This window comes from Physella acuta, unplaced genomic scaffold (genome assembly GCF_028476545.2).
Source record: "Physella acuta isolate Inbredline_101_S28 unplaced genomic scaffold, ASM2847654v3 ptg000617l, whole genome shotgun sequence".
NCBI lineage: Eukaryota > Metazoa > Mollusca > Gastropoda > Physidae > Physella > Physella acuta.
The window spans coordinates 219,286-232,559 of record NW_026732136.1 but is presented as its reverse complement, the minus strand read 5'-3'; the positions used below and the strand labels follow the sequence as shown (position 1 = coordinate 232,559).

The 13,274-nt window shown below is 37.1% G+C and overlaps 1 protein-coding gene across 1 annotated transcript; it reads left to right on the top strand.

Annotated features, from left to right (window-relative positions):
* Window positions 1–813: 813 nt before the first annotated feature.
* LOC131947965 (uncharacterized) lies at window positions 814–8,341 on the top strand. Its single transcript, XM_059309383.1, has 3 exons — window positions 814–1,733; window positions 2,700–2,790; window positions 7,933–8,341. Exons 1-3 carry the CDS (start codon window positions 919–921, stop codon window positions 7,966–7,968), a joined length of 942 nt encoding a protein of 313 aa, XP_059165366.1. The 5' UTR covers window positions 814–918; the 3' UTR covers window positions 7,969–8,341.
* Window positions 8,342–13,274: the final 4,933 nt, after the last annotated feature.

Here is a 13,274-nt window from a genome sequence, read left to right as displayed (position 1 = left end):
GTAAACTAATTTTTCTATATCCATCAGATCTGAATCAAATTATTTTTTTTAACGTAACATTTATTTCTGTAGTATGGCCCTACTTTTAATTATCGAGGGGGGTATGGTTCAGTGTTACTTTCAGACTTTTTTTCTCCGGGGGGGGGGGATATTATCGGGGGGGGGGACAACTTTTTCCCGGGGGGGGGGGGGGGTGGCGGACATTGGGAAATGTATGTTTTCTATATAAACTCCATTTCGTTCGAGGGGGGGGGGGGCGGTAGAATTTCTTCGGGGGGGGGGGGGCAGTAGAATTTCTTCGGGGGCGGGGGGGGGGGCGGTAGACTTTCTTCGGGGGGGGGGGCTAAGCCCTCCTCCCCCCTCCCCCCGAAGAGATGCCTGGAAGAAACTCTGGTATGGTTATATCAAGTCCAAATACAAAGATACAATACAAAGGGAAATAGTCTAAAATTATAATGTATTTCTGTGGTTACTCCTGATTAACTGATTAACTCAAATTCTTACGTTGATCTGATTAATTAAAATTCTTACTTTAACTCGATGAACTAAAATCCTTACGTATTTCTGTGGTTAATTAATTCAGATGAAACTTACGACTACTTATTATCTTATGCACGCCTTTCGCAAGGGATCGCCCACAGCGTTACTTTCAAACATCTTTGAGGTGGGGGGGGGGGGGGGCAAGTTTACAGACCGACATGTATTAAAAAATGACATTGCATTAAAAAAAAGTTTGTATTTCTTTTTCCAGCAGACACAACAACTGAAAGTGTAACAACCACAAGTTCCGACGCTTCTGTGTCGTCAACAGATTATTCGAGCACACAAAATGTCACCATTCTAGCAAACTACGCGTCGACAGAAAATACGACACATCCTGAAAGTTCTTCTACCGAGTCTACGACAGCAGGTTTTACCATGCCGACAACAAGCGTGACCACGACGGCAGCAGGTGTGACCACGACGACAACAAGCGTGACCACGCCGGCAACAAGCGTGACCACGCCGACGGCAGGTGTGACAACGACACCAACAAGCGTGACCACGCCGACAGCTACTCCAGAACCTACAACGACGACAGACTTAACTCCTGATACTACATCTACCTTAGAGTCTCAAAATACTACAGGGTCTCCAAATACAACAAACTCTACTACTGAGGCCGAGTCTACTACAGGGTCTCCAAATACAACAAACTCTACTACTGAGGCCGAGTCTACTACAGGGTCTCCAAATACAACAAACTCTACTACTGAGGCCGAGTCTACTACAGGGTCTCCAAATACAACAAACTCTACTACTGAGGCCGAGTCTACTACGGAGTTTCCAAATACAACAGACTCTACTATTGAGGCCGAGTCTACTACAGGGTCTCCAAATACAACAAACTCTACTACTGAGGCCGAGTCTACTACGGAGTTTCTAAATACAACAGACTCTCCGAATAATACATCTACTTCAATGTCTACAACTCAATCAGACTCTACTTCAGTGTCTGCAGAAACTGGTACCACTGCAGAATCTACTGTCAACACTATCACAACCGCGTCAGGTGTAACGACCACCACCGCCGAAACCTCCAAAGATACAACAATACCTGCTCCCCCCGACAAAAACCCACTCGAGGGAGTTCAATCCAGTGGCCTTTCCGAGAGTAGTAAAATCGCCATTGGAATTCTCGTCCCTTTGGCCATTATCTGCATTGCCGTAATGGGAGTGTGTGTGTATAGAAGGTACGTTTTAAAAAAATCAATATCGATTTTTATGTAGAGTATAGAAATAATTATTTGTTTTTTTTTAAAGCTTTTAATATTTTAAACGCTGTTTGCAGTAAAAGATGTATTGGAAACTGGGTCGCTTCGTCCAAATAAGGAGAAGGAGCAAGTCGTCAGTTGCCTGTATTTAAAAATGTGTTTAGCCGTCTTCTCTGTTTTATTCTTTTTGGCGTAGGCTGAAACTTTTGAAACACATTTTACATCTTCAGTAGGCGTAGGCCTACGCCTACATGATCACTAGCACTTTCACCACTTTACGTAATGTCTTGTTTGTGATTTATTGCGTCCCTTGTAATGTATACATTATAGTTACTTCCCTTGAATGTTTACCCTGTAGCTGATGTGTACCTGTGAGTTAGTTAACTTACTCAGCAAACGTTTAACTTACGATAATTAGCTGGAGCTGAAATGTTCTTAACAATAACATTTAAAAGTAAAAGGGCAGGCCTAAGGGTCATCCATAAATGACGTCACACTGGAAGGGTGTCTGGGGGTCCGTAATTTTGTGACGATGTGTGATGAGTGTGTGAGGTGTGAGTGGGGGGGGGGGGTATCAGATAGTGTGACATCAGACTTTTGCATTTTAAAAAAAAGTAATGTTAGAGAATGAATTTTAGCCGTTATTTCGCGTTTTAAAAAAACTGTTATAATAAATTATAATATTAAAATTAATCAAAATAGCCTATGTTCATTAAGCTCAGTCAATTTTTTAGAAACAAAAATCGATGTATAAAAAAATCGCGTTTAGTGACTATGTGTGATGGAGGGGAGGGGGTAAAATAGTTTTAAAACGTGACGTCATTTATGGATGACCCCCCCCCCCCTATGGAAAGTTAGCATGGGAAAAACGAATGTAAAATGCTAGTTTTTTTTTTTAGCGCATGCACGGTAGGCTCAACAGGTGTTTTCTAATGTCTTCCCCAGATACACATCATCGCATGGTAGCTTGAAGACATTCCTCAACCAGACGATCCGATACAAGGCTTACTCCAATCCAAGTTTTAAGGACGACGAGGTAGAGATGGAGATCCCTTCACGTTATCGCTAGCCAACCAAAGCTCACGTTCCTTCTCTTGCTAGGCTTAAGGTTACTATTTATGTGGGGCTTTTTTTTTCCTTCGCAATGTTGTTATTGACGCTTTAAGCGACCATACGGCGGTGAAGCAACACATTTAGCCCCCTAGCCTAATAAAAAACAACGACACACTATTTGAAGGGAGATCACTCTACTTTTTGTCGCCTTCTTGTTTATTGCTGAAAAGGAAAACAAAAACAGCACCGGGTAGTTTGATTGACACATCCCCACCCAAACTACGTCACTGTGTACTCTCCTTTGCATTTACACATTTCATTCAAGCATAGGCCTGGCGTATTTAATGTAATTGTAACCGTTAATATGACATTTAAACGGTGGCTAGATGACAAGAAAATTAAATGACTCATAGTGATTTAAAGGGATGTAATGAGATATAATTAAATAAATGAAATTAAAATCGTTAGGTTACTTTAAAAGAAAAGTTCGCTCTCTTGTGCCATCTAGCTCCGCCATCTTGTACAATGGTAATCCTAAGTGCTATTTATAAACCACCATAGCATGTTTGGACTTGGCATTAAGTTGTTTGGTTCACCGACCTAAACCATACTATTAAAAACTGTGCCCACACCCATACCACACGACACACCAGGCATATAGATCTAGGAGTCTTTCCCTATTTGTAAAACACCGTATCACCGGACGCGCAAACGGATCTTGTCAAGATAAGCCACTCCACTCAGAAAAGATTATAAAAAAAAAGAGTATACAAAACTTGTACTTTTATATTTTATTGGGTGAAATTGGGATAAATCATTAATAATTGGCATGAAAAGGCTTATAGGGATTTTGTTCTTATGGCGTGCTTTTAAATATTAAAATGTCTAGAAATCAAACATGTCACAAGTGGCGCGGTTAACTTTTCGCCCGTGTACTTTTTACTTTAGTGACGGGGTTTATCTGGTCCAGACCCGCGCTAACTTTTAATTTTCTGTCCCCTCACAGTATATTTTGTATCTACCATTGTCCCCTCGTTTGTTTGTATTGCTTCACTAGCTGTGCTGATCAAGTATTATACACCTAAGGGAGGGAATTCTTTTTTTCTATTAGGGTGTCGTCCATAAATGACGTTAGGACCTACCTATTTGGTGATTTAAAACCTCCTCCATCCTATTGTTTCGCATCTTCATATTATTTCAGATGAGCACCTTATTTGGCCTTATTATCCTGCCCCCCCCCCCCTATGCTTCTTGTTGAATCATATAGTCCTATTTGTTCCCTTATAATAATTGAACCTATGAACTGCTCATGTTTACTGATATTGAAATTAATGTGAATTACCTTTTCCCTAAAAAAAACTGCACATTTTTTTTTAAAGTGATCCCTATTTTTGAACCCCTCTCTACTTTTCCTCGTCACACATCGTCACAAAAGTTCGACCCCCCCCCTCCCTTCCCAGTTTTACGACGTCATTTATGGACGACTGCTTGAATTCCATTTTTTTGCGAATATTGATTAACTCACTGTGGTATATGGTAGCGTTGCCTATACATTTTCTTTATATTTGTTTGCATTTGTTTTACACTATTTTATTTCACTTGAAGGTAAAAAAATATTCTAATATAAAGCATTCCAGCCTTATTAAACATTCCATTTTTACTGAAAACCAATCAGTCACATGTAGAGGGACCATTTGTCTATGAATCAATGTACTGTGATATTGTTTTAAAGAGAGTGGTTGAACTGCTGATTAAAAGGTCATTCAAAACATTTTACATACAGGTATTTTTGTACAGCTAGTAATTTTTCAACTACCAAACAATTTAAGTTAAAGTTTAAAGTAAATATTTTTGTTGGTCTGATATTTGATATTTCTTTTGTTTCCTGCAATCTTACCAATATCCTTCCTCATACTATGTAAATTCTATGTTTTCATAACTTTATTTGAAACCAGTATTTTTTGTTAAAACTTGCTAATCAAAAAAAATAATAATAATAAAAAATAATAATGACTGAAATCAAAATCTTTCAATGAAGATTTATTATATACTGATGAAAAATTTACTTAATTATAGAATTTTTATAAAAATTCATTAAAACTTTGTAGGAAAAAATAGATTAAGTTAATAAAGATATAGTTTATTGTTTTATAAAAAAAATATCAAAATAGACCGACAGCAAATATTTTTATTCTAGAAGTCTATGTTAAACTACTTAAATCGGCTTGCCGACCAGCTTTAGCTAGATAGCTCTATTTATTATTTAAAAAATATCTATTTAGGTTTCATTACTAAAAATATTTTGGGTTTAAAAATCGGGAATTTTTAAAAATTCAAATTAATAACATGAAGTTGGGATCGTCCAGATAACACAAAAATAACGCAAAATCAGAAAAATTGTATCCACCCCTTACCCCATGTAAAGTTTGAATAGCCTAAATCTCTCATGTAACGTTTCAATAGCCTACATTCTCATGTCACATTACTAGGAACCAGTCCTCCTCTACGAACCACCCCAAATCTAAAATAGATCAATTATTTATTTATTTAATAAATACAACACAGAACTCACGATATAACTAAATGATAAACCTAGCCGTCAGTTTGCGTTATTTAATATTGCACGATCCCGTACTATGCATCATAACCCATAGTGAGAAAAAACAGCTACTGTAAACATCATTCATCTAACTTCTTGAAATCATTGTTGTCTCTGATTGTACATGATACTAATTTCAAATTATTACTTTTGCATTTTTAAAATGTATTTATGTTTAATGATAAATATTAAGATTATGTCAAATATATTTACGTTTATAAACAAGATTTGTTAGAAATATATTTTTATGATATACTTGCAGTATTGTTATTATACATCATGGACATAAACGTGTAAAAATTCTTTAGTTGTCATGAAAATAACTTAGGGGAATTTCTATTAAAAATCTCTACAATTATTTTGCTTTACTTGAAAAAATAATAATAATGAAACTATTTCAACAATAATTTTCGATTTTGGCTCAGAAGGACCAAATCATAATGGGACGAAACGACCCAGAAGAATCTCGAATAGGAGACTAATAGCACTATTGTAAAACAATGTGTTGTGTTATTAAAACAAGTGATTATAAAATTTAAAAAGTAATAGTGGTTTTATTTCCTTTATTACTTTGGTGCATATTCGATGTATTTGTTTTCATTGCTATTTTAGGTAACTAAAACGAACTTTGGATAAAATAAGAAATTTAGTTTATTTGTCATCGCCACATAGATCTAGATCTAGGGGGTCAACCATAAATGACGTCACGCTTTTTTTTGACGATTTTACCCCCCCCCTCCCCCGTCATAAAAACCAGACCCCCCTAAAATGACGTCACACCTCAGCCTACAACCCCCTCAAAATTGCAGTTGAATTTTTAAAAAACATCGATATTTTTTTCCAAAATCTTGTCTGAATTCTGTCAAAATCAATTAAATCTGTTAAATCAATTCCTATTACAATATTAGAACAGATTTCTAAAACGCAAATAACGTCTAAAATTCGTTTTCTAACATTGCTTTTTTATAATGCAAAAGTGTGACATCGTACCATCTGACCCCCCCCCCCCCTTCATCACACACCGTCACAAAATTACGGACCCCCCTCCCCCCTACGAGCGTGACGTCATTTATGGTAAATTATGGACGACCACTAGTTGCGAAAATAAATCATAGACATGCAACCGATTTGAGCACGCGGCACCAATAAGTGTACTTCGTTAAAACCAGCTTTTTGTTTTAATGCCACAAATCAAAATATTTACTGTACTGTACAAAGATGTTTGCATTTCAAATGTATACGTAGGCCCCTATTTGAAAATGTGAACAGGAATGTAGCACACACAATATTTAAAGTTTTCTGCATTTGCTAATTTTATTTAAAAAGTTCTTTAAATAATTTTTTCGTCCATGTTAGCAACCGGGTCAATGCTGTTATGTTTTAAAATGTTATGTAATAAAATGTATGCCTACATACGTGGAGATGTTGAAAATAGTAACAGTTATTTTTTTAACTTCAAATACTATAATTTTAAAATTTGTAGGCGAATTTTAAAATTTGTAGGCGAATATCCATGATGTTTCGAATGCATTCTTAGACGAATCAATTTAGAAAAACAAACTTGGTCGGTATTTAATAAATTCGCCAAAACAACCATTATTCCCATGAAAATTCTTTTCTAAGATGTTCGAGACTGGAAGATTATACCTTTGTGGCGACGAAAAAATATGTTTTTAGTTTTTAAAAATTCTGCTCAGCAATCTAAGAATAACAAATACATTAAAATTGTACAAAAGCAATTTTAAAAAAATAAAATCCCCCCAATGGTTATTGTCATATGTTTCAATAACAGAGCGAAAAAAAAAATTAAGTCCTCTTTGAGAGCTTGACTTAAGTTGCTGGAAATTATGGAAGGCAGATCTAGATCTATATAAAAGAGATTTTGAGCAGAAAAAGTTTGAAAAAAAAAAACCTCAGTATAAAAACTTTCTTAGATACATGGGAGGGGAGGGGGGGGGTGCAGTATATGGTGTCATACTGTTTTTTATATTTAATAACAATCATCTCCATAAAGAATAACCTAATGTATGTATATACATTACTAGCATTATATGTTCATACGCAAACATGCTTTTTGAAATGGTAGACCTTATTATAGTATATTAGAAGTCAACTTTCAGATAATTCTGATAATTTTGTTTCATCGTCCAAATAGAGGATAGTACATGTATAAATGAAGGGGTGGCGTCGTCCAAAATGGAAGCATGTGCCTAGGGGATTGGCCGGGGGGGGGGGATTACATTACTTTATAATTGTGTCATGTATGGATTAAGTCTATGAGAAACATGTGGTGTATGTGTATGCGGATGTGTTGAAAAATCTCGAAACAAATCTCTGGCCTGGATGTTTGTTTAGAACGGATATGACTATGAGCAACAACACCACCTTCAACAACGAGCGATATGGTTGTTTTTTTTACTCTTTGGTAATAAAAATGTAGTCCATAATATAACATTCTTAAGAATTTGTTATTCTTTTTGATAAGTTATAAAATTATCATAATCATTATCGTATGTTTGTTTTCAGTCAGAACTTGTGAAGTATGAGACTATAGGCCCATAGTAAACAAACAAAAGAGATTTCAAGACCTTATGTTATTTATCATGAATTTTTGTTTCGTTAATCTGAGCTTATTGTTTTTAAAGTTATTTGCTTTGATTGAATGTATGATCTGATTTTTATGACAAACGGTGAGTTATGTTTCTTGCTTGTTGGTATAGATGGGCAAGTACTAGATGTATTTGTTAATTGAGAAAACATTAAGTTTCCTCTTAAAAATTAATATCAGTGGCGGGCCCTGGATCTTCAGGTCCTTTTGAATGTGTTAAACAGGGCTTGTTTATTTCTTTCCGACTTTTTTTCTCCAGGTGTGGGGTGCATCATTTGAAACTTCCATTGAGGGCGCGTTTAAAATTTCAGGAGTGGGCAGTGTTTCTTCCAGACTTTTTTCTCCGGGGGGGGGGGGGGGGGGGGGCACTTGAAATTTTCTGGGGGGGGGGGGCGGTAGACTTTCTTCGGGGGGGGGGGGCGGACACTGTTAAAAAAGATGCCTGGAAGAAACTCTGGGAGTGGGGAGGGGGGGGCATGGTTGAAAGAAACATATTAAGCTTTAATCTTCTCCATGCTAACAGCAATAGCTGATGGTGATCATAAAACGAGCTCATTTTTATAAAAACGAATAGATTTTTCGGACTGTAGAGGTATTACCAGGTGCAATGTTACAGGAAAAAAATAACATCCAAACGTACGCATCATCATCTTGATAGTCTGTTTATACTATCTGGGGGACGGTGTGGTCGAGTGAAAGAACTCATGGTTGTTAGGGGTCGTCTTTAAATAACGTCTCACGTCTAGGGGGTAGTTTTCGTTATTTCGCAGTTTAGAAAGCTGTTTTTGTAAATTGTAACAGAAATTGATTCATTTATCCTATAGTGGCCGAGCTCGGTCAATATTTTTTAAAAAGATTAAGCTGCAATTTTGAGGGGGGGGGGGTGCGGTTGTGGGCTTAGATGTGACGGCATTTTAGTGGGGGGGGGGGGTCTGATTTTTTTGTGACGGTGCGGAAAGGGGAAGGTAAAAATCGTCAAAAAAAAAACACGTGACGTTATTTATGGACGACCCCCCCCCCCCATCCGATATGCCACCGGGCAGACAAGGCTCATTAGCTGCGGACACTGACACCTCTAGGGCAGACTACTCCGAATTCAAACCGAAGTGAAGCCGAAAATTTCAAGTGCCCCCTCCCCCCCGGAGAAAAAAGTCTGGAAGAAATACTGATCTTATGCCTTGGTAATCGCCCTTAGAATTTCACTTCTCTGTGTGCATCAAATGTCTCCCGAAGCAAAAATGGGCCATATATTTATTAAACTTAAATTATATGATTTTCTGAAAGAGATGCATTTAAACAAATATTTATAAACGTGTATTTTTTCACAATACAATTTTTACAACTGTTTATGCTTGTGATAATTGTAGATCTAAAATGTATTTTGATTGTAATGTATATCGAAATACTTTCAACACTTGTTTCCATTGTTTTGAACTTAAAAAGTTCTGTAGCCTACTGTTATGTTAATAATGTTTTTTAAAATTGTTTTCGTTAAAATATGTCATCTATACCTGTGTTCAAAATATTAAAAAAATATTTTAAACAAAAAGCGTATTAATTGTGAGTGTGTGTGTCGTATGATTTGAGCGCTGATAACTTACTACTGAACTTTATTTTTTTTATTTCAAACACACGTTAAGCTTATTTTTTCAAATACTGCAATATTGGCATGTTTATAGTAGTCAAAGGTGACTCACAGCGGTCGTGTATGACTGATATTTTTTTCTTACTCACGCAGTTATGTGGCAGATGCAGTTAACATGTTTCAATGACCTCGGTATATTGAAGGATAATGTGGTCAGTATATATATATATATATATATATATATATATATATATATATATATATATATATATATACCCTATAGTTATATAGGCACATATAAAGCCTAAACGACAATTTATCGTGATTGGAACTTTAACGTTAAATATTAATAACCATCGTTGTCATATCGATTTTAAAAAAAGTCACACGTTGTTGGATTTGTATAAAAAAATATAAATCGACCTTCAAAAGTTTGTTTGGTCGATAGTGGGGATAGCGTTCTTAAGTTGTCAAATACTGGCCATGTATCAGTGACTATCTGATTGTAATGATAAATGTTAATCTCGTTTTAGGCCTACATTTATTATAAAGCCTGCTCTGCGCGAGCTTATGTCTCATGAATTAGCTAAAGGGGTGGCTACACTCGTGCTATACCATTGGCACACAGACCGCACTGCAGTAGCGTAGCAAGGGGGGGGGGGGCGGGGGGGACATATGTCCCCGGGCGCCGACCTTAGGGGGCGCCAAAATGGGTTGGAAAAATAAATTGAAAGGTTGAGGGGGTGGAAATCGAAAGTTTGAGGGGGGGGGGGTGCAAATCGAAATCTCGAGGGGGGGGGGTGCAAATCGAAAAGTTTGTCCCCGGGCGCCGGGAAGGGTCGCTACGCCTCTGCCGCTCTGTGTTCAACCAACATTTTGTTACAATTAACTGACTATAATGTGTTCAACATTAAGCTACAAGGAATTCAAATAGTCTTACAATGCGAAGTTAGCCAACCGTGATGGTAAGGCAAGGTTATATTTTCAAGAACAAGTGGCCTGTTTTAGCTTGAAAGGACAAGGTCGTTAATGGTCTACCCAATCATGTGACATCAAGAGAAGATAACGCTATTTTTAACAAACCTTGAATGTCTATCAGCTGCCTATCTTTTGTACCCAAATTAACCCCGTCTTTTACCTTTATATCTCCTATGGCTTGACCTTAGGAGATCTGACTTTGGCCATGCACTTCATTAGCCTACTTTGTTAGAATAAAAATAATTTTTAAAGAGCTTTAAAGTCGAAACAGTTAAATACTACGCAGAAGCAATCTTAATTATTTTTTAGCGCAATTTCCATTCTGGAGAATTGCGTTTATTAACCCGTCATTTCTGGATGTATGAATGTATGAATGAATGGATGGATGTGTGTCCGCAGCTTTAAGTCGTATCTCCTCCTCAACGAAGCAATATCGAGGACTAGTTCCAAAAGCAATTATGTGAAGCAAGTTACGAGGATGATTGTGGGCCAAAAAAATTCCGGGTTTCTTTCATGGATTTCCCAGAAAAACAAAAAAAAGCTCGAAAAAATGCAGTTTTTTGCCTAAATCTCGGCAACCAGACCACTTAGCGACTCGAAACATGTACCAATCGATTCCTGCCATAATTTAGAACAATATTGCCGAAGAAAGTTTTCAAAAATATCCTTTTGTTCGGTCACAAATTTTTTTTTGAATTAATTAAAATTTGGACCGAATTAGTAGGCATTTTTATCTAACCACACCACACGTGTCATCACGTTCAATAGCTGCGCCATCACGTTCAATGGCTGCGTCATCACGTTCAGTAGCTAGGCGCGCAATGGTTTTTAGTCATGTAACTCTATTGTAAATAAAACATGTATTTTAACCAATGGTTTTACTAACCCTGCTCTTGATTTACGCTACGACAGAGCTATTTTTAGATAACATAAGGAAATTGCGCTAAAATTGTCACTAGACTTTTTAATTACCTTGTTTTAAATTAGGCCTATAACAGCAACAACAAAAACCAATGTATGTATGTGTAATCATTAATAAGAACAGCACATACATTAAAATGAAAAAAAAAATGAAGATGGTGCTAAGTGCCTGCACGGAGGTCCAAATAAGGCCAATAAATACCAAAGGGTGTGTAGATACAGTGGCGTCACTAGGTGGGGTGACACTCAGTGCGGTAACCCATGGTAGGTGTCACCTCCGCAATGGACCACATGAATGATGTACTAAAACTATCAGCAATTTGGTGTCATCCCACCATCAAAGATGGTGTCATCCTGTGCCAAATGATGTCTATAACTGCAATAAGCAATTAAGCTCACGGTTTAAAAAAAAAAACCAGACTTTGTCAATAAAATAAGATGTATTTCGTTTTGGTGTTACCCCTTCTGTGCTTGATGTCCGAACCCCCGCCAATTGACACTAATACGTAAACGATATGTTTATCTGTGTACAGATATTGTCTTTGTGGGGTCTTGCTGGTTGCAACATTTTCCAGCAATTATTTCAGTTTTATGCAAGTTACGTAGCGAGTAAACATGTATAAATAAGATACGCATATCCTCTGCAACATGCAGGGTTACCGTTTCGTCGATTCGGGTATTTGACCTTCGGAAACTTGTAGGCCTATTCGGATAATGCCCGATTCGAGCAAGTGTCCAATCGTGAAAATAGCCTACCGGTAAACGAAATTCAACCAAACGTCCTGCAATCTATGTAAATATTGTGCATGTTTTCTAACGGATGCCTACATATTGCTGATAATGCAACTTCCAGAGTTTCTACCAGGCATCTCTTCGGGGGGGGGGGGGGGGGGGGGCGTAGCCACCCCCCCCCCCCGAAATTTTTTTACCGCCCCCCCCCCCTCCGAACGAAATGAAATTTATATATTTATATATAGAAAATATGAAAGTCTACCGCCCCCCCCCCCCCTTCCCCGAAAATTTCAAGTGCCCCCCCCCCCCCCCGGAGAAAAAAGTCTGGAAGAAACACTGGCAACTTCATATGACATTTTTTTTTTCAGGTGCAGTCTCTTGTTAGCAATCGCAGACAACATGGTGTGTGAAAAATATTTCAACATCTAAATCTATAATGGGCCACGTTCGCACATCTCTCTCTCTCTCTCTCTCTCTCTCTGTCCGCAAAAATTTTTCGCCGGACATCACGTCAGAAACGGCAGCGATATATGGAGAACTTTATACGGACTTTTGTTGAAAATAATATGTTAGATGTTTTAAATGTATAACCACAATTTTATTTAAAGAAGAAAAATATAAAATAAAGGCGTATTCGAATGTAGAGAAACAGTATTATTTATGCAACCGGAAAAGCATTAATAGATGTGTAAAAGAACGCATAAAACTGTGACGACACTATTGCTTACTAATGACGTCATCTGCCGTGTTTAGAATAAAAAAGAAATGAACTATTTCATTCAAATTTGATTTAGATCTACGTACACTATGAAATGTATACAATACAATTTTTCCGGCCTAAACTCATAACATTTATTTATACAAAATCTTTGTTTGGAACTGGCTAATTTGGGATAAAAAAATTAATTTGAAAGAATAGGCATATTCGCGTTAGTTACGATTTTAAAATACGTCTTTCATTCTCTGTATTTTATAAGGTGCCTAAATAGCGGAGATGTTAGTGTACTATAAACCACGCAGGTGGTGCGGGTTCGAGACCCACCA

Bases quoted from the DNA above. Each gene is read 5' to 3' on its own strand.
- LOC131947965 (XM_059309383.1), top strand. From the start codon at position 919: ATGCCGACAACAAGCGTGACCACGACGGCAGCAGGTGTGACCACGACG. The intron at 1,734-2,699 runs GTACGTTTTAAA...TGTCTTCCCCAG, and splicing joins GGAGTGTGTGTGTATAGAAG to ATACACATCATCGCATGGTA. The intron at 2,791-7,932 runs GTAGAGATGGAG...GTTTGTTTTCAG, and splicing joins CAAGTTTTAAGGACGACGAG to TCAGAACTTGTGAAGTATGA.